Raw genomic sequence first — 27,502 nt, 5'->3', positions numbered from 1 at the left:
CTATGTTAAAGGAGTTTAACATAGCGAGACAGTGTGAAGCAACGGAGATCTTGCGTTCTCCGTTGCTGTAAAAAAAGAGTTATAGTAATGGAAAAAGTCTGGGCGACCGGACCTTTTTCCATTACTATAACTCTGATTTACAACGTGCATGCTGACCAATCAGCATGCACGTTTTTGAATATTAATGAGGGGTCGTTGTATAATGAGAATTAACCAACACCCAATGACTTGGTGTGACAGGTTTTGGCATGCCAGTAAGAAATGTGATGAAACAGCAATGCCTATCATGTAAGATTTTCTACACCTGTGTTTAGGCCATTCATCAAACATTTCAAATGAGCTGAACAGACTTTTCAGGTGATCCTTAGTTGTTGTTTTTGTTTTAAAATTGCAAATGTTGCATCAGACCTCATGAAATTAACACAGGGAAAATGTGGCAAATATGTCAATAAAAAGCATTCTAATAATTTTCTGCTTCATATAATGCTGATAAAACTGGCTGCATTTGTTCAAGATAATGTCTGCATATCTTACTGAAGAATACTGAAATCGAAAAAGAGAAGTTACTTTTCTAGAGTAATAGAAGTGCCATGCAAGCTCTCACATTCAAGAGTATCAAGCTGTGGAGAATTTATTTTCATCTGCTCAGTGATGGAAGTAAATGGAATGTGAGACAGTATATGGCTACTGCCATATTGCATATTAGTTCTTTAATAATGTGAGCTTGCCTTAAATGTAATTATGTGATTAGCAAAGGAAGGATGCTTGCAATGTATAATGAGGACTCATTTTAACTGAAAATTCTCTTTTTTAGAGGCCACAGATGAGATGAAGAGCAGAAGCCACAGTACGGAACCACTACCAAAGTCTGAAAGTAAGGAAAGAGCAATGCATGGTGCAGCTACTACATCTCGGGAGCAGATAAAGGCTCATGAGTGGGATGGAACAACAGGACACAGCGGGGCAGCCTCCAGCAGATTAGGACGATCCTCTGTCAGTCCAACAATGTTATCAGGAAATCACCTTAACTCAGGTATAAAGCAGCAACATACTCTGCACTATCATCTGCCTATCAAAATGTGCAGTCTAGGGTGGTCTAACTTCAGGACTGACCATGTATCATTTTAAATATTATCAGAGCAGGGAGGTCAGCAGAACTAACAATTAAACATCCACTGGGCCATTTCCTTAACTTGGGATAGTTAAGCATTCTCTATCCAAAGTTAAGCAGATGGGAGAGTGACGTATTCAGGGTTTACCCAAGTAATGTGCAGAAACTGAAAGACAGTTCATCCATTTTAGGTCTGTAAGTGGTTCTTAAATGCAGCTTGCTTATGGGTCAGTTAGGACTTTTCTCATAAAGCTTCCCCCAAGAAAAACTTCCTCCAGAGTTGAGGATAAAAAGAAATGTCTTCAGCTTTCTATACAGCTATTATGTGTATACATAATACTCTTTGCTACAGCTAACACAGGCGCAAAGACACACACATACACAGGTGGAATTATCTGCTGGTAACTGTTTTGGTCAGTCTTTGACTTGCAAGTCTGCAAGCAGTACTAGAAATCATAGAGAGTGTCCAGTACAGATCAGCAAAAAACAACTCTGTTGCTGTCAATCATGCTCGCCAATCACTGGCTACCATGATCACAATCATGGCTGCTTAAGTGTCTGCATAATCTGCTTACAGAGACTAGTCTGTGCCTCTTCTTCTAACACTATTAACTCAGGGCAGATGGCCTCTTTCCAACCCCTTGCTAAGTCTGTCAACAAATCTCTAGATTTTGAGGGAAAAAAGGAGGAATTCATGGTCTCTTCGAGTCTTACTTTTATATGCTACTACCATCAAGGCTACATTTGATGAAAGCAGAAGTCCATTTGTATCTATAATGGCCTGGACAGTGGTAGTACAAACTGGTTACAGTGGGGGATTTCTTCTTTCTTTCATGTTTCACAAAAGGAAACAAATTCTTAAGAATTACAGATTCAGTGGATGTTGATAGACTTTTGGAAATTCTGCCTGATACATAAACTCCTGCACCTGAATAAAATGTGCTCTCTTCAGTCATTTTCCATCCAGTTCCATTTTATCTCCAACCTACTGACTGAAAAAGTAAATGTTCTGTTAAACATGAGGTGTCACCTTTTCTTGTACCCTTCCATTGTGTATGAGATCCTATTCTTCCTCTTAAAATTCATCATCTTTACTCAAGTGTGTTAACAGAAGCCTACCAGATATACACGAGGCATGTATGCACACATTTCCATACACATACATGTGCAAGTATGTGACTGTAGGGTTTACTATTGAAATTTCGAATCAGCTTCGGTCAACCATGGAAAATTTTGACCTGAAATACTGAATGTGAAATTTCAAATAGAAAACCAAAGCAAAACTAAATACATCGACAGCCGTGGTTCAATGTATTCGACATAGCAGGAGGTGGCATCACTCACCTCTTGCTATGCACATTAAAGTACCATTGAACTCTACAGTAAATGGTACATTAATTCAACTATTTATGAGGGGGACTGCACCCCCACACCTCGTGCACAATAAATATACTGTCTCCGAGACTGCACTACAGTGAGGAAATGGGCTAATTCTGTTCCTCACTGAAGCGCGAGCTCCCTTCATATAGTCAGAACTTTGCTTGGCAAAAGGTTGAGTGCACCATGCAACTCGATCAGATGTGCTCAACCTATGTTGGTTCGATTAAGTGCTCATTGGTAACCGTGATTTCGAACATCAGCAGTTTGACTGACTGTCATTCATGTAAATCATAGTAAACTAACTGTAGCACACTTTTTAGAATATTGACCTACACATTACTCTTAACCAGCAGCTCTGATTCAGTATATCTGATAAGTACTCTGCATGCCTGATCTGAACTCTGTTGTCAATGCCTTCCTCAGATTAATGTGCTATGATGTTGATTGCTAATGCCTCGCAGTTTGCTCCTGAAAATTAAGTGAAGCTGTACTGGTAGGAAGCCACTGAGAAAGCAATAAATTGTTTACTGCCCAATTCCTTGTAAGCTTATTTTGTTAGTCTACACACTACAGTGGTTATAAGTGCAAGATATAAATTCGCTAGACAGTGAGTAACTGTGAAAAAGAAGAAAACATAAAATGATAGTGCAATACAAATAACTGGAGACTGGAGATATGTTTTATGCTGGTAAAACTGTAATGTTTGATAGTTCTACAGAAAATGTGAACATGTATATTGACAGCCTGCAGTAGTACTTTGAAAGAGATGACTGCAGCTGAACTGGCAAAAATAAATTAAAATATATTACAACGTTGTTTGGGTAGTGGCTTAAATGATACCTTACATGATTGTTTGGTGTACCAAATTCTGCAGGAAATATTTCCAAAGAGACTGTTAACTGAAGCAGATTTAGTGTTTAAACAATCAGTACAACTTGCAATTTCAGTGGAAACTGCAGCCAGAAATGCACTGTTGCAAGGTGTAGTTAAATATGGTGTAAACAAAATGGTGGAAGTAGAAAGTACAAAACAGAAGCCATGCCATTATTGTGGGTACATCCCTATATTCCTCCTCAGTATAAATTCATATTTGAAGATTGCAGACAGTGCCATAATATAGGTCATATTCAGAGGGTTTACCTACGGGATTTTGATGATCATTTTTTTAGCTAATTATCAAACATTAACTGTGAGCAAAAACCAACCCACAAAAAATCTTTTTTTTTTTTTTTTTCGGGGAGACAAGTGCCCCACAAGCACACATACACACCTTGACATTTTGTATACCAACTCCACTCTCCCATCACGGTGAAGAAAAGGGGGAAAAAATTAAAAAGTGCACTGATGGTTCCCACAGTACAATACAATACATTGCAGCAAAATTCATTGCAACATTAAATTCTAACACTTAAGCACCTCGACCACTAGTGCAAAGAAAACACATAAATAAGCCTATTCAGAGAGTTTGGGGAATAGTAAAGCCAAAGTTAAAGTATATCTCCTTGAAATAAAAAGTGTGTATAATGTTGTAGAAGTTTGTCCTAACAAGAAGATTTTATGGCTTGATACGCAAAAAAAAATGTTCTAGTAAGGCAAATCCTCCTTTAAAAGAGACTGACATAACTTCTGAAACACATAAGGCCTTACTGAGGTGTAAAGAATTTGTTCTCACTGAATTCACTTCTTCATTTTATTTTAATAAAAGTGTCTTCAAATGTAAAATCTCTCTTGAGAAGCTGTGCTGGCTGGGCTGCAGGAGACCATTTGGCTCCAAGAATCCTTTAGGCTAACACCTCAGGTACATTCTATCAGCTTCCCCTTGATTACGAAGAGAGACATTAACCTGTACATTTAGGGCTACTCATTGTAACACTCTTTGTGCATCAAAACAGCCATAGCTGGGGCATGGCCAAGTACGAGCCTTGAGTAGCAGCACTTTCTTTCAACTCTGCCTTATCATACTTTTTATGACAGGATTTTTTTATTTTAACTAACTAAATTTTTTTTTTTTGCATATTTGGTTTCTTTTAATAGTCTAGTTAGTTAATATTACAATATTTTTAAAGTTTTTATAATTTTTCCTGTCAAAATTTAAGAGACACGTTTCTGGCATTTGATACCGACATGAGCTTCACTAAATCCTCTCATCAGGACTCAGCAATGGAAATAGAGTTTCAAACTCTCTTAACCATCTTACAGGAACTAACAACAAAAATTGACAAAATGGATATGAAGATTGATGCTTTTAAAAAAAAATGCTTCTCAACAAATGGAGACTACATCAAGACCTAAAACAGCAGAAGAAACAAATTACTGGTATTGAAACATCTCTAAACGACATGGACAGTAGAATACAACAAAATTAACATAACTTAGAACTTCTTCTAAAGCAAAATACTCTGCTCCAAACAAAAATAGATGATTTGGAAAATAGATCTCAAAGATATAACATCAGAATCTTTGGAATACCAGATAATTTAGAAGAAAATAATATAGAGAATTTTTTAAATTCATGGATTCTTGAAATTCTACAACTACCTGAAGCACTTTCTTTTGGTATAGAAAGAGTTTTTATTGATTTTTAATAGCTATTAGTTTCTTATATTATTCTATACCATTATTAACACTGTTCAGTTGTTTTAGCCTTAGTTATTTCTAAAAATTCATATAGTCTTTTTCCTTTATAAACTTACTTTATAATATATTCTTTTATTAAAAAGAAAAAATTGGATTATTGTCTCTAGTTTATATAGGCTTTTGATTGATGAATGCATTAGTTTAATTTTGTATTCCCTCACTGATACTAAGTTGCTATATAATGATTTAGCTGTACACTAAATGTTCCCTTTGTTGTCTTTTTCCTTTGCTTTTTTATATTAGTGCATATACTAATGGTTTAGAATTCTCTTCCTCATAGTCTTTTTGCTTTTGTTTATAGTTTTATTTATGTTTCTCTGGATGGCTGTGGAGTAGTGTGATGGTAACACTGTTGGGCATTTTTCTCTTCATTTGCTGCCATGTCTTTGCTTGATTCCCAGCCTTAGTTAAGAAAACTGAGTGTTGGTACTTGTCTGTGGTGCTGAGAAACGTATTTTTTGTTGACGTGTCTTTACTTGATTCCCTGCCTTAAGGTAGTTGAATATGATTGCTCATCTGTGGTGCTGGGAGGTATAATCATTTGTTATATTCTGATGATGTCGCTGGTTTGGGGCTAATGTTTTTTTTTTTTTTTGGATGTTGCTGTATGATGCTGCTATACCTTGGCTTGACCCTGTTTGTTGGTGTTTTTGGGTTTGTAATAGTTTCAGAGGCACAGTAGTTCCCAGAGTTGTTTTTTTTTTTTTCTTTCACCCTCAAATACTTTAGCTCAAAGAAAAAGGCTTTGGAATGTCTTTGAAGTGTCTCGAGAGGCTCTTGAGACAGTAAAAGCCTTCAGGTGTTGTCTTCTCAGCCTACAGCTTCTGGCTGAAACTCTTGAAGCTGTTTGATTTATTTACGGCTCGGCGAAAAGGGCTTAATTGTCCCACTGAGCAGCATGACATCATCTCCAGCTCGAAGGGTGCTTTTGGATGGCAGTATCTGTATCCTTCTCATAGTTGGACTAAATAACAAGATGTTCATTGTCTGCACCCTCTAAAATGAAGTAAAATCTTCACAAAACCACTTATGAGGACTCTATGCTTGATAAATTAACTTTATACTCAATCCGGAAGTAGCTGAGTTACTATTTTACTTGGTGGGTTGAGAGGGGCCATTTTTAAATAAAGCAAATACAGTAATCTTCATCTTTATAACAAAATGTTTATGCATATACAAAGTCATGGAATTTGAAGTTTTATAACATCTATAGAGTGGTCTTTTTAAAAATGCTTACATATTATTAGAGACATGCTTTTAAAGCAAGGATACATTCCATCCAATGTTTTATATTAAGTTACCTTAAAGCAATTTTACATGTATATACTTCCTTTCATCTTCTCCTGATTTATATTTATGCCATGTCATGCTTTAATGACTAGTGGGAATGATGATATTTAGTTTGCTGCAACATTTATAATATGCTCAAAGTTCATAAGTTATGCTGGTTACATTTTGCATATGTAACGTTAGAAAGTTATTGTATAATGTTACTCTAGTCTTCTGTATCTTATTAACGTATATTCTATTTCCCAAAATTCTTGTCTGTTTCCCTGTTATAATTTTAAATGTGAGTATAGCTCCAGTTGATGGTTTGTGAAATATTGTTTATTGACCAAACTTTAGACTATAAGTTTAGATAATATATTCACTTTAGATTGATTTCTAGTTGAGCTATACATATTATACTTATTTTAAAATTGCATTATTCTTTATTATTGAATGGTTAAACAATATAGGTTATAAAAACTTAACTTTAGAAACAAAAAGTAAATCTAGTTACATATTATTATACAGTTATTTTTTTACATGCTTGATAATAACCATAATATACTTCTTTGTCTATCAAGTAAGACACTTTTTGTTGTAGTAAGTTGGTTACAGTGACTTTTAAAGTAGCTTAGGTTTTTTATATTTACATTTGTTATAATACTAAGTTTCAAAAAATGATATGTTGGGTTCTTCTTTTACATAATGCGGACAATATTATTTACAAGCCATGTTTTTTTTTTAATAAAATAAATCATACTTAGATGTAACCTGATAGAAATATGCTGCTAGTTGGTCTGTTAATTTGGGTGATTGTCACTCAGCTTAAGAGTTTATAACTCCAGGTGGGTTTTAGAAGGTTTTAATGTTAGAAGATTCTGTAACTATTGCTTGTTAATATTCTTTTTGATGTTCACTAAAATATGTATAGTAGAATATTATTCATATAATTTTAATTTTAAATATCTTATGTCTCACACACTATACATTGCTGTATTCCCTACACTTTTTTATCTTTAGCTAACAGATTAAAGTTCATTAAAAGTTGTAATCAGTATTTGTTTCACCTCATTACACATAGAACATTGTAGCTTTACACTGTATATCGCTTAACACAAATGGTCTGAACAACCCCAATCAGAGAAGATCTCTAAACAAGTATCTTCAGTTAAATAATTCACAATTAGTCTTTTTGCAAGAAACTCGTTTCAGGGTGGTGTTTCCAAACTAGAATTTAAAACATTTTCAATACTTGCTAGTTCTGAGCATGCTCAAAAAAAGAGGTGTTGCAATACTTTGGAATAATAAACTGCCACTACCTAAAAATAATAGATTTTACTCTAATTAACATGTACTGGATTCCTGGCCTTGGACAGAGCTCAGCACAACAACATATAGATCATATCACTCAATTTTCTAAGGGCAGTATTGTATTAGCTGGCAATTTTAACTGCATTTTTGATAGCTCAGACTCTACGTCTAATGGAAAGCGAAGAATTTCAAGCACAGCCAGACTATTAAAAGAATTTTCAAATTTATTTTTATTGAAGGATATTAATAGTTATGCAGACCCTAAATCTTTATTTTATACATTATTTTCATACAAACATAATACATTCTGTATGATAGATAGAGTTTTATTTCTAACAGTTTAACATATTCTTTAAGTAATGTAAAAGCTATCACATGTCCCTTTTCAGATCACAATTCAATAACCTTTGATATATATACTCATGCATGTACCAATGTCCAGATAAAAAAGATACCTGCATATATCACAAAGTTAAAATATTTCATCATCTTCATACTAGATGAAGTACATAGTTTCTTAGATCTGAATTCCAACACTAATACACCTGAAAATTTTGTCTGGAATGCAATGAAGGCATACTTATATGGTAGAATAACAGACTGGCACAAAAAAAAGACTTTTGTGGGATAAAGATTTAAAAGAGATGCAAGCTAAACTGGATATTTTGAACCTTGAGTTTTCAAAAAATCTACATAAAAAATCCAAACTAGTTGAATTCAAATCTTTGAATAAGAAATATCTCGATTTTAAATCATAAAACTATGTCTAGAAAAATTAAGTTTATTAACTTCTCAATAAATCCCAGATCTTTGAATATTTTAGCCAACAAAGTCAAAAGATTAAACAAATGTAATCACATTAAGGAAATATGTTCACCTCAAAGGAAAAAAAAAGGTATCTGACATAAGTAACATAGTAATTGAATTTAGAGAATATTTTCTTAAACTTAATCTATCTCCTGCTCCAATAAACCCAAATATAGATATTCAAGCTTGTATTAAGAAACATTCTAAAAAATGATTATCAGAAGAACAAACATTATTTTTGGATAAACAAATTACTTTAAAAGACATCCATGAACAAATTAATACACTCAAACAAAATAAAGCACCAGGTAATGATGGTATTATTCCAGAAATCTACAAAATTCTACCGAATAAAGCTATTACTTTATTACATTCAGTTTTTAATACCATACAGATTAATAATACTATCCCGCCATCATGGAAATATACATTTATAGCTCCCATTTTTGAAATCTGATAAAGACCCTGCAAAATGTAGTGCATCTAGACCTATACCATTATTAAATATGGATTATCCAAACGAAAACCTCAGGACACACCACGAGAAGTAAGAGCACAATCTTCTTTTATTCAAGAATCAGCATAAAAAACATGAAGAATGAAGGGATAAGCGCTTTCACGTGCACATGGCACGCTTCTTCAGATCACAATTAAACTAAGAAGTTTCTCTGTTCAAATAGTCATCAACATCCAATAGCAGCTTTCTAACAATTAAGAAGTAAAACTCAACCATTCCTCAATGAGGCATACAATTAAATAAAGGTGTGACTGCTGTTCGTATAGCAGATGACATGGAAAAGTACAAAACCTTCAAATTCAAAAATACATTGTTGAAAACAAACAGTTCTTCAACGCATTCACATCTAGTTTGTAAGCCTTAATATTCTAAAAACTCCTGATTGCTAGTATTTCTAAAAAGCGTAAAAATAAATATATTGTGAGCAAGTTACCTTAAAGTTATCTCTGCTCTAAGTCAAGAAGAATATTCTATTCCTAGTTCCTAATTTGTTAAATGACCAATAATAGAAAACTTCCGTTCACTTCCTTCCAAAACATTACTCTAAGGTTGTGCTAAATGCAGGCTGATGAACCATGACTGCATTGTCCCTCCATAAATCCGAATTACATTGTTAAAGGGCAAATGGTTGTTCATTTAACAAAAGTGTAGTGCCAGAAATATTGATGTTAAAAATGTTATATATATTCAAAAGCATCAAATTTTACATATAGTAAAACAAAATAAAATAAAAACTAATCCCCTTTGAATCAAGCACTGTATTGAAACAGCAGTAATATGCTGCATGCGTTACTTTGCTTATTTAGAATATAACGCTAAGAGAGCTCAAATAAGCTCCATCTCAAAGCGTTACTCTACGTCCGTGCTTAGTTCAAGTTCAACTATTGAAGCTTACAAGCAATGTCACTCAAAGCTCCTCTTTTTACTTATTAAATATCTTATACATAATTAAATGGTAGTGAACTCGCTCTACTGCTATTTACAATGATTTTAGTAACGCTTAAAAAACAGCTACAGATTCTAGCGGAGGTCCGCATCAATTCAAAAATGTATATCCATAGTTTAAAAACCTGCATTCGTTCAGGTATAAATTCATATTAAATGCCAAAACCTTCTGTTTCTTGGGTTAAAAGTCACCCTCTTAAACAATTAGTTAAGCAATTCTCAAGCCATACTTCAACTCTAGTCACAATTGTAGCTCTTATTATAATTCATGTTGACATCTTGTACTACATAAACCTTAACTTTATATTAAAAATATAGAAAGAAAATATTTCTCAAGCTAAAAAACATATTAAATATTATTATACTAAAACAAGATTATATTTAATCTCAACTGCTCTAAATAATCGGGTATCTAGATATAATGTACATGCATAATCCTATTTGCAAACATCCCATATTTCCCAATCTAAATATTGTCATAGAATTAAACTAATATTGGAAACTAAAATTATGTCAAAATTACCTATTACTTGATTTCTAGAAAATCTTACAGCTCATAATTTATTATACTGTTCGTTGGAAAACTACAATTAGTTATTTTCCACCAAACACTATTGTCTCATTAAACCTCACTCAAGACAAAAAACTAGAAATGTCAACAAGTTCAAATTGTGAACTAAGTTAAAATTATTAAATCACAGTACTAATAAGTACAATGTATTAACTAACCATTGGTTTCCCAAATGTTTCATGTTTCTAGGTTACAAAAATTTTTTATCATCTATACTAAAGAGCCCTTGCTCTGTTTATTGTAAAAGCATACACTAACTGACCAGCTTATATAACTCATACTTCTAATTGGAATTTTGTCACATTCATAAACTAGCTCATAAACTAAATATCATCAAATATATTATTGGAATTATTTAATTTGTATGGGGACATATTAAGTTCAATTGTCTGGCCTGTGTGAAACTAATACTTAACACTTCAGGCCAGTCTTAGTACAAAAGCACTTAGTTATGAACGTGGATTATATGTTTATTGTAGATCTATACCTGACGTACCCAGGTTGCAATGAAATACCTAATTGAACAAGAGAATAATCTATCAGTTAATACTTATTGTAATTCTAATATTGACTTTTTAACAGATCAATCAGACAGACGAAATATATTTAGAATGATCATTATTTCAATAAGTATATATTCTATGACTTCAATATAGGCCTCAGAGAGATATAATTGTTAATACCTGGATCTCTGTGTGCTCCTGTTTTAAAGATCCATTTCAGTTCTAACTTGGCTAGATGGTTGGTATTATCACCCAATCTGTTGCTCTTCTGTAAGGTCTGTAAAACCCTAAACCTGAAATCATGGTTAGGATATTGCTGAATATGCCTGGCAAGGGCATTAGTGTCTTTAGATTTGCGTATGTCATACGTATGGTTTTATATACGATCTTTTAGTCTTCTGGTTGTTAAACCAACATAGAAAGCAGGGCAGACAGTACAATTAGCCATATAAATCAAATTATTACTATTACAATCGTAGTGCTTCGTGGGTTTAAATATGAAAACTTTCTGTACATGGGTATAGAACTGCTCATCAGTAATATATTTGAACATGTTACAAGATCCACATGGAAACGTTCCTGGGGTTAAGGAGTCAGAGTATGTAACTACATTAGCAAAGTTTCTAGCAAATATTTCTTTGAGATTGTTGCATGTTCGAAATATAAACAAGGGTTTATTGCCAACAAGAGTTCTAATTTCTTCTGAGACTGTTAATATATTCCAATTCTTAACTATGACCTTCCTAATCTGCTCATTATCATTCGAATATTTCATAACATAGGCCACTCTGTTTCTATCATAACACCCCCGACTATAGTGTGTGACTACATTCATTTGATTAGTGGCAGAGGACAAATCTTTCTGTATGGATATTTGTTCAGAAGCTTGTCCATTGGCACTATTCTCTTCTTCATTGTTACTCACTACTCTACATGAAGGAATAATATTATGCCTAGATTCCTTAACTAACTCCCTATTGTAACCTCTGGCGAGAAAAATATTCTCCATGTTGTCTGCTTCTTTCTCAAGTTCAATTGGATCTTGAATGATCCTAGTGAGCCTGGTAAATTGCCCCTTCACTATTCCTGTAAACACATGCCTAGGATGCATACTGCTGTATTCCAGTATGCTATTCCTCCAGCAGTGCTTACGATGTAGTTTGGACATAAGAGTGCCTTCTTCATTGAAATAGAGGTTCACATCCAAAAAATTGATGCTCAACCTGGAATATTCAAAGGTGAACCTAAGAAAAACAGTGGTGGACTCTAAGTATTGGACAAAGTCTTGCAGTTCATCTATAGTCCCTGTCCAAAACACTAGAATATCGTCCACGAATCTCCTGTAGAAAGTGATTTTCTTCATCCAAACGCTATTGAATAAGAAACTGGTCTCCCAGTTATATAATACCAGGTTGGCATAGGAATTTGCGCATGGGGTGCCCATAGCGACACCCCATGTTTGTAAGTAATACCTCTCATTAAACATAAAAACATTATTACTCAATATTATGTCTAATAATTGACCTATCAAAATCTGTCGGTCAAGTGAGAAGTCACTGTCTGTTACCATGACCTCACGAATTGCTTGCAACCCAAAATCATTGGGTATGCAAGTGAACAGGTTCTGCACGTCCAAGGTAACTAAAATGTAGGGAGCATAGAAATCAGTCTCTTGCTGTTGTTTTTTAAACTGCTCTATCCCACTCAGTAGATGTTGTGTATCCTTTAAGATGGTATCCACTTTATCTACTATAGGTCTCAATATTTTTTCTGTGAAGATCGAAATATTATATGTGGCCCATTGTCTCCCTGCCACTATCGGTCTCATAGGTATAGGCCTAATTCCCTTGTGTATCTTAGGTAGGCCTTTTAATGCTGGTATGAGGGGTTCATCTACTAGTAGAAATTCATACATTTCAAGGCTGACTTGACGACACATCAGTAGATCATGCAAGTTATTACTGATGTTATATATAATTTTCAATACTTGTCCTAAATCAAGTTCTTTATAAGTGCCTGTTGAAAGTGATTCTTCTACACTCTTAATATATTCACTTCTATCCAATAAATGATTTTTATTTAGTTGTGTAAATATGGATTATAAAATGTTTATGTCCATATATGCAAAGAGACTTAAAAATTTTCCTCCCAACCTAGTGGATGAAGACCAAACGGGTTTCATAATAAACAGAACAACATATGATAAGGTTAACCTTAATTGAATCAACTAAATACCTAAAAAATAACCTAACTATAGTTAGTTTAGATATAAATTGCACCTTTGACACAGTCAATTGGGATTATCTTTTCATTCTTCTACAGGAACTTAGGTTTTCAAATAATTTTATAAAACTTATCACCCAGTTGTATTCTGGCTCTCTTGTTTATGTTAAAATAGGTTCTAATATATCCCAGTCAATACCTATTATTAAGGGCACTAAACAAGGATGTCCTTTATCCCCACTATTATTTACTTTAGTTATGGAGCCTTGGGCAAATTTGATTAGAGAAAATAGTAGTATTTAAGGTTTTGAAATGAGTCGTAATAATTCTTCACAGATTCAAATGTTTGCAGATGACATTTTAATTACTCTGGGTGGGGGGTAAAAATCCAAAAATTCAAGAATTATTTAACTATATAGATTATTTCCAAAAAAACTCAGGTTTAAAATGTAACCGCAACAAAACACAAATATTGTTAAGTGGCCCAAATAAATATAATATTCAAAATGAATTTGGAAAATATATTCCACAATCTCAGAAAATAAAGTAGCTAGGTATAATTATTACCAAAAATATAAAAGAAATTCAAAAATTAAACTTTGATAATAGTTTAATAGAAATAGATAAACTAATACAGAAATTGTCTAAAATAAATTTCCCAACAGAGGATAAATTATCAGTTATAAAAAATGATACTACTACCAAAAATATTATACATAAAAATATTATACATAGTACAATCTATTTCTATTCTCTATTCCTCCATCTTATACAATAATTAAAAAAAAAATAATAGTATGATAAAAAAAATTATTTGGTCCCCAGTTAAACCCAGGATCTCTTTAACATACCATATGTGCAGCTGGAAGAATGGTGGTATTGCATTGCCAAATTTTGAACTGTATTCAATTTTCTCAGTTATTAAAACTATTTTATACCTTATAGATAGTAATCACACAGCAAAACTGAAAGATTTTATTCTTTCTTCATCACAAAATTTAAATAACAATAATCTCTTTAAACATAATCTAGTGAATAACACTTTCATATGGATTCTGAAGGAATATTTTTCTCCTAGTCCCATACAATATTGTATTTCAAACTATATTAACATTATTTTTAAATATTTAAAAAATGTTATTCTTAGGTTTCAACCATATGAAATTTGGTTATTCCTTATTTTCCCCATTGCATATACACAGGATGTTATCTTCTCTTCTAATTTTCATAAAATGACAAAACTGGAACAGAAACAGTTGATTTATTGGCATCAGATGTTAAAAAATAATGAATTGCAATCAGTTAATACTCTGTTGGAAGGAAATGATCTGGATTCATCTTTATAGCTTGAATTACAAGAAGCTAGAAACTCCATTAAAAATAAATTTGAATTAATACCTTCTTCAGTTAAAAATTAAATTCCCAAACTCATACAGTACTTGATTGCCTTTACTCAACAAAATAGCTTATATAAAAACAGCTTGTCAAATATATATAAATCTAGCATATATATATATATATATATATATATATATATATATATATATATAAATTTCCAGATAATTATTGGAAACACTTTTCTGACATTAATAAATGTAATCCTTCAGAGGAAGATAAACTGAATTTTCTTCACTCAGCAGGTAAAACTACTTTATCACTTAAATGGAGAGTATTTACCTGGAGATTTTTGAATAGATATTTCATTACTCCACATAATATAAATAAGATGTATAAAGAAAACATTATTTGTTATAGATGTATGAAGGTTCAAAATGCTGCTTGGGCCCATATATTCTATGACTGTTTACATATGAAAAGATACTGGAAGATATTAATAATTTTCTACAAGCAATATTTACTGATAACTTTTTACTTACTAAATCAGTAGTCTTATTCAACTCCCCATTCCCCCCATGTGTTAAACTAAGCAAACATACATGTCTTTGGTCTGTACTGTCCATAGCCAGGAAAGAAGTTACAATAAATTGGAAATCATCACAAATCCCCTCATTTCAAAATTTTAAAGATCTTCTCTTAGAAGTATCCAAACTAGAATCAATGACAATCAAAGCTAGATCTCCTAGGAACACAGTGGTATATAATCAATGGATGAACATAACTAATCTATTAGAAAATTAAAAAAAGGTTTTATTCACCTGTTTTAATTTATTTGTATATAATTAGGTGAACACCAATGTACATAGTTTTTTTGATTTTTTATATTAATGTTGGTCCTTTTATTTATTCAGTCATAAAAATATGTCCAGTTTTTCTGTTAATAATTGTATTTTTTAGAAATGCTTTCAGTAAAACTTATTTTTAAAAATTCAGCCATAGCTATCCTTCAGTCTCTGAATTCATGTTGTGTTTGAAGGCAAGTTAGCATTCATCCTTAATGCTGGGCTATCACATGCTTAGGGGAAAGGTTAGGTTGCTGTCTAGTTTATCAGCTTAAAATAATCACTCATAAGGGGCAAATATCTTAGTGATCCAGCTCTGAATGTTTTAAGAAAATGGCTACTTTAGAGCTAAGCATTTCCATCTGAAAAATCTCTTGAGCTGTAGATCAGAAAAGATTAGAAAACATCAGATAAAGAAATTATAAGGGGGAATTGCATACAGTACTACCATTATATTAATATCACAGATAAAAATGGTATTTTACAACCAAAAAACTCTTCTGTTGAGTACCTCCATTTTCTGAATTGCTTGATGAAGATGTGAAAATAGCTCTTTAAAGAGCAATTGCTTTCTTCAAATGTAGCTTTAATAAGATATTCAGATAGATATCCTACATACCTATTTGAAATTATTTCTGACATTTATTTATTTATTTTATTATTTATTGACATTTGTTGACTGGGAAAGTCCACTGGGTTAGACACCCATTTTCAGTGGAGGCCCGGGGAGAAAAGCTCCACAGTTAAACAGACAAACAATATATTGTACAAATTATACAGGAATAGATATAAGCAAATACAAAGTTGAAGAGATGCATATAAAATATTTAAAATATAGTTTGTCACAGAGGCATAATAGACTTTAGAACATAAAACATGCTGCAATACACCTGAGAGTAATTAATGAACATTAATAACAGTGATGCATATCATAGGTAGGAGAATAAAGATTCATAGAAGAAGAAAAGGTATAAGAGAGGGTTGAATGCAAGAATTAAATAAAAAAATCTTTGAGAAGTTAAGGTGGCTTACATTGTATTTCACAGGTACAGGTAGGATTAAAAAAATGGGTTTTTAGAACAGCTTTAAAGGTTATTAGGGTGTCAAGTTGAGTAATAGATGAGGGGAGGCTATTCCATAGTTTGGCAATGTTGTATGAGTATAGGCATTGACCTGTTCTCCTGTTAGGTTTAGATACATATAGGAGAGATCTTTCTGAGGAGTGGAGGGCTTGATTATGGGTGTATGTGTGTAATATAGACTGAAGCGCAGCACAGCTATCAGGTTAGAAAATTAGCTTGTGAGTAAGTGTTAGAGATAATGGTGAAATTCTAGCCAGGACAGGTTTGAGATAGCATTGCAGTGGTGTGAGCAGTTGGGTAAGTTAGAAGCGAATTTTACTATTTTGTAGTAGCAAGATTGCAGCTTACTACTGAGGGATGTATGAAAGTTGGTGAAAATGGGGATTCCATATAAGAGGGATGGGATAAGCAAAGTGTTAGCTAGTTTTATCTTAGTTTGTTTATCTAGGTAGAGTTTATGTCAATATAATTTGCCCAGTTTGAAATTAGTTTTCTTTACTCTATTCAGTATGTGTTGTTCAAAGGAGAGTTTATCATCGATAGTGATTCCTAAATGTTTTGCCTATGGTTCGTGCTCAATTTCTGCATTATTATGGGAGAACATTTTGAATTCTACAGTTAGAGGTTTTGATGAGAATATTAGCAGTTTAGTTTTTTGGGGATTTAGCATTAATTGGGTGTCATTTAGCCAGGTTTCAATGGAAGAGAAGGTATCTTGGGTGTGCTTCTGGAGGTTAGTGAAGCTATTGGAGGAGAAGATGGAAGTTGAGTCATCTACGTATTGAATCAATATGCTTTGTTGGGAGGCTCTATTTAGATCATTAATTAAAATACTGAAGAGTAGTGGTCCTAAACTGGACCCTTGGGGAACACCAATGTTATTTGTCAGGTATTCTTATTGTTGGGTTTGCCATGTAACTGATTGCTCTCTATTATGTAGGTAAGAGGAAAACTAGGTTGTTACACTTAGAGTGCATCCAAGTTTTTCTAAGTGTTGTAAAAGCATATGGTGTGATATAGTGTTGAATGTTTTTGATAGGTCCAGTAGGAGTACAGAAGTAGATAGGCCAGCATCAAGAGCTTTATTAACAGTATCGGTGAAGGAGAGTAAAACTGTAGTAGTGCTATGACCAGAGAAAAAACCATGTTGAGAGGGAGCTGTGAGGTTATTAATGAGGTGCATTAGTAGCTGGATTTGAATGCATTTTTCCAGGATTTTTGATAGAGGGGAGAAAATGGAGATAGGCCTGTAGTTTGAGAGATCATAAGTATTACCACCTTTGTGTAGTGGGGTTATAATGGATTTTTCCATAGTTGGGGCACATATGATTCAGTGATAGAACAATTGATAAGAATGTTAACAGGGTAAGCTATGGCTGTGGCTGGCAGTTGTAAGTATTCTGGTGGTAAGTTATCAGTGGACAGTGAGCAGGGCTTTAGTTTGGTTAGTAAATTTAGAACTAGGGAAGTAGGTACAGGTTTAAGTGAGAAGGGTGGAAAGGGAGGAATGCTGTTTGAAGGAATTATGGTGTCTATAGAGGTGGATATGGGGTCAATTTGTGTGGAATTTCTGAAAATTGGGTTGGATTTTGAGGAAGATTCCTTGATTAGTTTTTGGATGGTGTCATTTAAATGGGTATTAAATGTTTGTGCTATTTGGAGAGGGTTTTTGTTGGGAGAAGGTGATGGGTTTTGAATGTTACCTGGATTAAGAAGGGAGGATACAGATTTCCAGAACTTTTTTGGAGTATTATTTGGGAGGAAGGTTTTGAGGAAAAATAGGTTTTCTTATCAATTATAAGTTTTTTGCAGCATTTCTAAGTTTTTTTAAGTTTTGTTCATTTTATAACGTCCTACATTGTTTCCAAATTTTCCAGGCTTTGTCTCTAGACAGGAAGGCTTGTTTGGTATGCTTTGTTAACCAGGGACATGGTTTGGTTTTATTCGTTTTATACAAAGAGGTGCTAGACTATTTAATGTGCTAAGAAAGATGCTGTTAAAATATTGAACAGCATCATCAAGGGGCAGTAATTTTAAAGGGGACCAGTTGTGAGCTTGAAGGGGCAGTGTTAAATATGTTTTTTTTTAAAGTGGGTGAGGTTCCTGATAGATTTATATATGTGAGATTTGGGAATGTGAAGCTGGGTTCTATGGGCATATGCAGGCAGGTGATCAAGTGTTTCTGAGGGTACCAGTGTTGGTGTAGTAGTGGGGGTGTGATACAAGGATCCAATCTAATGTAGCTTCAGCTCGGGTGTTTAATGCATGTGTAGGTTGTGAAATAAGTTAACATGCTCTCTTTGTCTGTTTTCTTCCTTGTTTGACAATAGGATAGCTGCCCTGAAAGGTTTAAACATTTCTGCGTCTGCCTTACTATTTACAGTCAAAATATTTCCCCTGTACAACAGGGCATATTTTTTGTGATAACAGAGTATAAGACAATAGAACATGATTATAAGTTGTACTTTTGATAAAGCTTGGATATTCTTGCAAATGTTTCAGTATTGTAGTTAATCAATCTGATAATGCACATTAAAATAACAAGTATATTAGATTTTACTATTCTATTCAAAAGAAAAACTTATCAAATGTGCAGTATAACATACTGATATGATTTTCACACTTCACAGTTTAAAAAATGAGTTTAATACAAAAATGCAATTATCATCAGTGCAGAAAACTGAATTAAACTATTATTCCTCTATAAGAAGTATACAGAACATATTGTTTTAATAGGAAGACGAGCACTTGTAAGATGTGACATATTATTATATTCATGTAGTACAGCAACAATAGGCTCACATCTGTGCTGAAAGACTGGGAAAACAAACCCTCAAAACAAAGGTGAGATTGGGGTGCACTAGCTCAGGATCATCGCCATGTGGGACCACATAGTTCAGATGTCATATTTCTGTCTGGACTTTGAGGAACCCTAGGAGGTTACTAGGCCAGCAGCCCTACAGCCTTTATAAGCCTAGCCATGTTAATCCCAGGTTGCCCCAATTGTCCTTGGTTAGATGAACATACTTTACAGATCAGCACCGAATTCCCCTGTCTATGAGGGAAATGGATGCCACCATGGGGTGAATGTGTGGTCACCCACCCATTTGTCCTGGTTGCGCTTGAATAGGGTGATTGAGGAGCTTTGCTTCATGTGAACTGGAAATTTAGTCCAGAACAGAAATCTCAGAGAGACATATCTGCCTCTCCATCATGTTTTGTTTATGTCACTGGCAAGGTTGAGATCCCTAGAGCGAGTGACTCTACTGCCATTTGACTTGCAGATATGCAGTATTTCCATCAGGTCAGGGTCAGAGACTGCCTTGTATGCCAGGCCCAAGTTGCCTCTCAGTAGCCTGTGTAATACAGAGCACAGTGACAGAGCTTTTAATCTGTCCATGTAGGTCATGGTTTGGAGGCCCTGTATCTTCTTAGTGAGAAGCCTCTGTGGTCTCTCCAGTTGCCGCAGGTGTCTGGTGAGATGCATGCAGAAGGGAGCATTGTACTCCATTAATGATTTGATTAGGGTCGAGAAAAGTGGGATTATAACATCCTTGACCTGGATGCGATGCCTTTACTTATGAGATGCACAATGTCGAAGGCTTTCCTTACCACAGAGGAAACCTAGTGGTCAAAGTTCAGATTGCTGTTAATCTGTGTTCCTGGATTTCACACCACTGGATTTGAACTTAGAGGGGTGCTGTCAGCATTGTAATTAGTGGGGAATTCCACTTTGTCAAATGTGATAGTAGTGCACTTTTTTGGGGTTTAGTTTTAGACCATGACTTTGGCACCAGTTATTTGTTTGTGTTAGCCCTTCTTGTAATATGTTAGCATCATTTAGGGACTCAGTGGTTGTGCCTAGTTTGCAATCATCAGCAAATTTGCTAAGCCAAAGGCTGTCTACTTTAGCTTGGACTTCCAAGAAATAGATTCCAAATAGTAAAGGGCCCAGTACAGATCCTTGTGGTATGCCACTGGTGACATGTCTACTGGTAGAGGTGGAGTCACCAACTTTGACAGTATGTGTTCTATTTGTGAGCCAATTAACTACCCATCTAGTGCTGTATTGGTTAACACCTTAGTGGGAGAGTTTTGCAATGACACCCGAGTGGGGAATTGTATCAAAGGCTTTAAATAGGTCCAGATAGGCAGTATGCACTGTCTTACCTTCATCCAGGCTTTGGTGACTTTCTCAGGGAAGTCTGCCAGATAAAATAAAACATGTTCTACCCTTAACAAAGCTAAACTGGGTTGGGTCTAGAGTTTTAAGATCACCTATGTCCTTGTTGATAAGGTCCATGATGATCCTTTCCATGGCCATGCAGATGAGGCTGGTTAGACTTATGGGTCTAGAATTCCCAGTTTTGGTTGATGCCCCCTCCCCCTTTATGCAAGAGGATTACTGCTGCCATTCTCCATTCTGCTAGTACAAAGCCAGTTCTCAGGCTATGGTTAAAGAGAAGGCTATGTCCTGTTTTAGATTGCTTAGTAAGCAATCTGGGATGTTATCTGGTCCCATTGATGCCATGTTTTTGGCCTTGGAGAGTGAAGATCTGACTTGATCTCTAGAGATAGTATGTAGAGAACTATTGTCAGGTATGCTTTGGGGTATGGCTGGTAGGGATAGGGGGTGAAGTTTTCACCAAATTTGTCAGTTATCAGGTTGGCAATTTCCTCTGGTATAGTGTGAGTGGTACTATCTGTTACCAATTTAACACATAACTGGGCACTCCCTTTTAGATTTTGGACATCGGTAAAGAATGCCTTATGATTGTCCTTGGCTAAGGATGCTATTTTAAATTCATAATTAGCTTTAGAGGACTTTACAGAAGAAGAATTCCCTCCACAGGCTGAACAAGCAAATCAGAAGTTTTGCAGAGGCAGTTGCCTCTTGTTCTTGGACATCAATTTCTTCCTTTTTTTAAACAACTTGATGTCCAACAACGTGGATGGTTTTCATCTGGTCAGGTGCAGCTGAGTCTATACTGTTGCTAAGATAATTATATAGGGGATTTGTGTACATCTCTGTATAGGTGCCATCTATGATTGTAGAGGGTATAAAACTTTTTATATCATCACTCAGTAGGCTGCAGTTTGCCTTGGAGAAGTTCCTTAGTTTTTTTTTTTTGTTTTTTTTTTTTATCATTTGGGGGTGTGAGGTCCAATAATTACATTCAATGAGACTGATTTATGGTCTGACCTTGCCAAGGAGGGCATCACACAGGGGGCAGTGCAGTGAGTACTATGTCAAGAACATTAGAGCCCCTTGTGGGGGTGCAGACTATCCGTTCCAGAGCACTTGCATTGACAAAGTTCAGGAACCTCTGGGTGAGCATGTTTGAGCTTGTGTATGTTACCCAGTCAATGGAGGGATGATTGAAATCTCCCATGACCAAGGTGTTGGGCTGTATGGAGAGTGACTTCAGTAAGTCCAGGTAGGCATTGTGCTTTACTTGGTTCATGAAGGGGGACCTATAGCTACCAATGATGCGGTAGGTTGTTTTGCCTATAGTTAATGGGGCATGGAGTAGTTTGAGAGAGTCATACTGTTTCACAAATCTTGAGGTGTACTTTAGTGAAGATGGATGCACCTCCACCTTTGGTTCTTTCACACTCATTCTGAGGTCTGAAAATGTGGAAGGCATTGTAGTCTTGCACAGCTGGGGTGCTCCCTCTGGCCTTGAACCACGTTTCAGTGACTGCACAGACATCAGTATCTTCCATGGTCAAGAGTGCTTCCATGGGGGAGTGCAGTTTTGTCTTTAGACTCCTAGCATTACGCAGCAGTACCTTCAGTTTGTCTCAAGTGGATGTTGGAAATTGTGTTGTTTTGCCATTGCCTAAAGAAGACACTATGTGGGAGGCAAGCAACTTAGCCAGTATCCAAGCCTAGGAGAAACAGGTGCAGTCTGTCTGTGGCAAGGCAGAGTGGTCTGTCGACCATGTCTTCCCAGGCTGACAAATATTGGATCCCCCTGGAATGACACCAGAAGCTAACCCAATTGTTGAAGTCAATTATTTTTTGTTTACATTGTGGCATCATCCTGGGTGAAGGTAGAATGCTTCTTAGAGCTAGGGTCATACATGCCTGAGACACACAATCTGAGAGTTCAGTCATGTTTCTCTTCATATAGTCTAGAGAGGTACATCTAATGTTATTCAGCCCAACATGGACTACGGCAGAATCATAACAGTACTTGTTGAGTGACCTGACTAAATGCATGATCTGACAGATCTTGGTACCTGAAAGGCAGCTGATTGTGACCTTCTTGTCCAGCCTGGTGAGGGGGACATCTGTGTGCCTCACTATGGAGTCTACTGTAACCAAGACATTAGGTTTTCAGGTGTTTTGGCTTGGGGGCTTATTTGGTGAGACACTGATATATGTGGTGTTATGCGCAGTGGTTTCAATACATGTTGAGGTGTGTGCAGCTAATTTGCACTTGGGAGGTCTCATCTTTTAGTAGGCTTCTAATGAGTACCTCCATGTGTGTGGGTTTTATGTATTGTGCCCTGAACCTGTGTGAGAGGTGAAGTGCCTGAGCTGGAAACCTGTTTGATGTCTTGTTTTTTGTTACATGAGAGGATTGTTTCCAAATGGACCAAATGGATAGTGTAATTACATCTCTCACATACAGTATTTGTTTCAGGATTAAATGGTTGTCAGTATACATGAGGCAGTTACTGCATTGCCTCAGGATGCCCAAATCGATCAGGCTGTCTGGAGAAATGGTGGAAAAGTGATCACCCATAATGGCAGGTTTACACTGTAGTACTGTTGGGGAGTGGGTAAGTTAGATCAGTTTATGATGTAGGAATAACAGAGGGGCTTAGTCTGTTGACGGTTTAGAGTGAAGAGTTGTGGCAATGCTGCTCAGTGTGCAGTTGAGTTGCCTGCAGAGCAGCAGGGACTTGGGAGGGTTCTGCTGACAGACATCTGTGAAAAATTTAAGTTTCCAGGTGTTTGCATCTATACAGGGCAGCACTAACCCCTGTTGTGCAATGTGCAGCTTCGCAAACACGAGGCTTAAATATAGATGAAATTCAACAGTTGTAAGACAAACTACCAGTGGGAAAGCCCCAAACTGAGCCTTTCTCTAGAAATCCCCAACTCCGATGGAACTTGAGCTACACATTTCTGCCACAAGGTTGCAGGGAGGGCCTCTTAATGTAAAATATTCTGTTTAGAGCACATGGATACTAAACAGTCTAGATTCAGCAAGTCTGAATCTAGCCTATGATATATAAGGCAGTAACGCAGAATTTCAAAGTGCAGAAAAAAATGCAGACACAATCAGAAAAAATGAAGCACCAATTCAAATAAATACAGTTAAGTGCAATACAGGCTTTAAATATACTTATTTTTCAGTTGTTTGCAGTGGATGCCTTGGATTTCAGTTCAGCTGCATTCCAAATCTCTAGCTAAAGTCACTAAACTCTGAGTAGCTCTGGTTAACTGAGACCAAACCCATGCAAACGCAAGGCTTAAATACAGGTGAAATTCAACCATTTTAAGACAAGCTACCAATGGGAGAGCCCAGACTGAGACTTTCTCCAGCATTCCTCAGCTCAGATGGAGCATGAGCTGCACACTTCTGCCACAAGGGTGCAGGGAGGCCTTCTTAAGATAGCTGGTTTAGAGCACCGTGATACCAGACAGTCTAGATTCAGCAGGTCTGAATCTAGCCTATGCTATATAAGGGAGTAGTACATAATTTCAAAGTGCAGAAAATAATGCAGACACAATCAGTGAAAATGAAGCAGTAATTCAAATAAATATATTTAAAGTGCAATGCAGGCTTTAAATATGCTTATTTTTCAGTTGTTTGAAGTGGATGCCTTGGACTTCAGTTCATATGTGCTCCAGATGTCTGGATAAAGTCACCAAACTCTGAGCAACTCCAGTTAACTGAGTGCAAATCCTTGCAAATGCGAAGCTTAAATACAGGCAAACTTCAACAGTTTTAAGATGAACTATCACTAGGAAAGCCCAAAACTGAGCCTTTCTCCAGCAATCCCCAACTCAGATGAAACCTAAGCTACACACTTCTGCCACAAGGGTTAGAGCACAGTAATACCAAGAAGCCTATATTCAGCAAGTCTGAATCTAGACTATGGTATATAAACAAGGCAGTAGTACAGATTTTCAAAGTGCCAAAAAATGCAGACACAATCAGCAAAAACAAAGCAGCAATTCAAATAAATAATGTTAACAAAGATGAGGAAAGGAATTAGGTTGTTAAAAATACTAGTAAGTGTGGACAACAAGTAAACACCTAACAGTTGTTGTTCATTACCAGGTGTGAGTCACTGATGACACTCCTAAGCTGTTAATGCAGTGACTGTTAATGAGCATGTGTGTGTGGGTGCATGTGTTCATATAAATGTGTATGTGTGTAATTTGCTGTTTTAAGCTGTAGGACCAGCCAGAAGTCAAAGGTAAGTGCTATATGAAGGAACATTTTTGATTAGCTAAAGAATGAACATTTTTCTTGGAAGGTTGAAAGGAAGTGTAGTACAAGGAAAAAACCCACACAGACATAGAGAGAACCCACAAACTTTTTACAGCCAGTAATTGAAGGTTGGGACTGATCCGCCCGATTGTAGGAGCACTCATGCAGAAATCTTACTTAACCCTGTGCTTTACGTCATTTGCATCTGTATTTCCCTTTGCTTGCACTAGGCTTGGACAATCCTTGTCTGGTTCTATGAAAAGACAGACTTAAATCTGGCAAAACTATTCAGACTGAACAAGCAAAGCAGCTTATTGTTTTACTACTTCCATTACCTGCTGAAAATAAAAAAAAAAAAAAAACTTCAATTTGTTTAGATTTTAACTGAAGAAAAAAATCAAGTTTTCCTTTACTTGCTTAGTCAGTAGCATGTTGCTTTATTGTAACACTGAATGCCACAAGCCATTACTGCTTTTAAGATGTATTGTATTTTTAGCATTGTGATTATCGTTTGCATTTGCTGTGCTGTGTAGGTCTAATATACTCAGTACAGCCCACGCAAATGGTGTAGCAGGTGCAGAGCTGAACACTGTACATCTGGTGCTACAGGCATAATTGAGTTGAGTTTGGACAGTCTCATGCTTTAGCGCAGGAGAAATAGACCCTCGCCAATAAGAAAAACAAAAATGAAGAGGAAATTGACTCCTTCAAAATATACATCAGGACTGCATAATCTGTACTACTGTGTAATAAAGGATTTGGAGACATTTTGTTTCATATAGAAGTCCCTGACAGAAAGGTAGACCAATCTGCTTGGCAACCGTATTCACAACAGACAGCTGCAGTAATAGATGGCTTATGGCATTTAAGATAAGAGTGTTGGGGTGGGGGTGAGCTGGAACATAAGAAAAGTTTATCTTGGAGCTAGATGCTTGTCACTAGTGGCAGCACCATCAATGTACTATTGTACTATTGTTTGTATACCATTGGTTTTGTCAGCATTTCTGTACTGTTGTACTATTTTCAGCTTCTAACTCTTGGTAGCACTGGAATTACTGTTTAAACACCCTATGCAAACCACTAGCTGAAGCAGCATAACATAATGGCATACTGTCATCTGTATACCCCTACAATGCAGAACCATCACTTGTCTCGTATACTTCTTGTTTACCATGAATTACAGGACCATCACCATACTTGTGTGCTATCCTTAGTGTACCAGTTCTCCTAGTAGCAAGGCATTATCAAAGAGGTTTCCTTTGATTCCCACTAGTGACAGCATTGTAACTGGCAGCTTTGATATTGCATGCCTTGACAGTTTGTTACTTTTCATAGGATCACAGCTGTTGAAACAATAGCTAAGACATTAAGATATTTGCCTTACAGCCCCAGGGTCCCGGGTCTAGGGTCCAGTCTTGATATTTATTTATTTTATTTAATTTAATTTTACATTTGTTGACTGGGTTAGTCCTACTGAGCCAAATAACCATTTTTAAGGGGAGGCCCAGGGAGAAAAGCTCCATACAGATTAAACAAAAAAATTAAGTATAAGGACATAACAGAAAGGCAGAAGAATAGTAGAAGTCTAGAAGTATACATTAACAAATTAATAAAAATAAATAAATTAATGAAAAATAAGGCAGCCAATTAGACATATAACAATAATTGGCAGTAGGCATAAAGTACAGATTAACAACACAATAAATAATAGTAGACTCCTTTTACTAAGTTATGTTTAGAGAGTAGTAGAAAGCATGAAGTTATTTGAATATGTCATAGTAAGAATTTATAAGATACAGATAGGACAAATAGTACAGATTGTACAGTAGTACTTAAGATTAAGGAAGATGAAAACAGTGGCAAGTCCATTGATTTAGCAGGTTTTCTTAGTAACGACTTTCAAATTTTTTTAATTGTTTGCTGGACCTAATTTCAAGAGGGAGCAAGTTCCATGCCTTGGTGGGGTTATAGCTATAAAGATTACATCCAAACTTAGTTTTTGGTTTGTGAGTTAATAGAAGGCCTTGGGTGGAGCTCAGGAGAGGTCTAGCAGGTGAATAGTAAGAAATTAGACAAGGATGAGCTGGACAATATATATATATATATATATATATATATATATATATATATATATATATATATATATGATATATTGTCACTGTCTTTGTGGAATCTGTATGTTCTTTGTATCTACCTATTTCGGGTTTGATTGATTACTCTAAGTATCCATATATATTGATGAAAGGGGTAAAGGGGACTAGGTCACTTACCTGGTTAGTGTGCATTTTTATATGTATAGATAAATATATACACACACCGATACCTATGTATGTGTGTGTATATGTATGTATATATATATATATATATATATATATATATATATATATATGCACATGTATATAAATATACACACACACACACAGATATATATATATATATATATATATATATTTATATGTTTATATGTGTATATGTAGACATATAGAGTAAACGGGTCTATGTCACATAGT

General features: G+C 35.3%; 1 protein-coding gene across 1 annotated transcript in view; it reads left to right on the top strand.

Annotated features, from left to right (window-relative positions):
• The first annotated feature begins 820 nt into the window (after positions 1-820).
• LOC122800900 (neuronal tyrosine-phosphorylated phosphoinositide-3-kinase adapter 2-like) overlaps positions 821-27,502 on the top strand; it is a 394,493-nt gene continuing 367,811 nt past the window's right edge. The window contains exon 1 of the mRNA XM_044070243.1: positions 821-1,033. Coding sequence (XP_043926178.1) covers positions 829-1,033 — 205 coding nt within the window. The 5' untranslated portion in view covers positions 821-828. The remainder of the gene's footprint in view (positions 1,034-27,502) is intronic.

The sequence above is a fragment of the Protopterus annectens genome, chromosome 4.part1 (assembly GCF_019279795.1).
Source record: "Protopterus annectens isolate FY-2018-M chromosome 4.part1, PAN1.0, whole genome shotgun sequence".
Lineage (NCBI taxonomy): Eukaryota > Metazoa > Chordata > Ceratodontiformes > Protopteridae > Protopterus > Protopterus annectens.
Note: the sequence above shows the minus strand (reverse complement) of the source record. Positions and strands in the feature narration are given on the sequence as shown.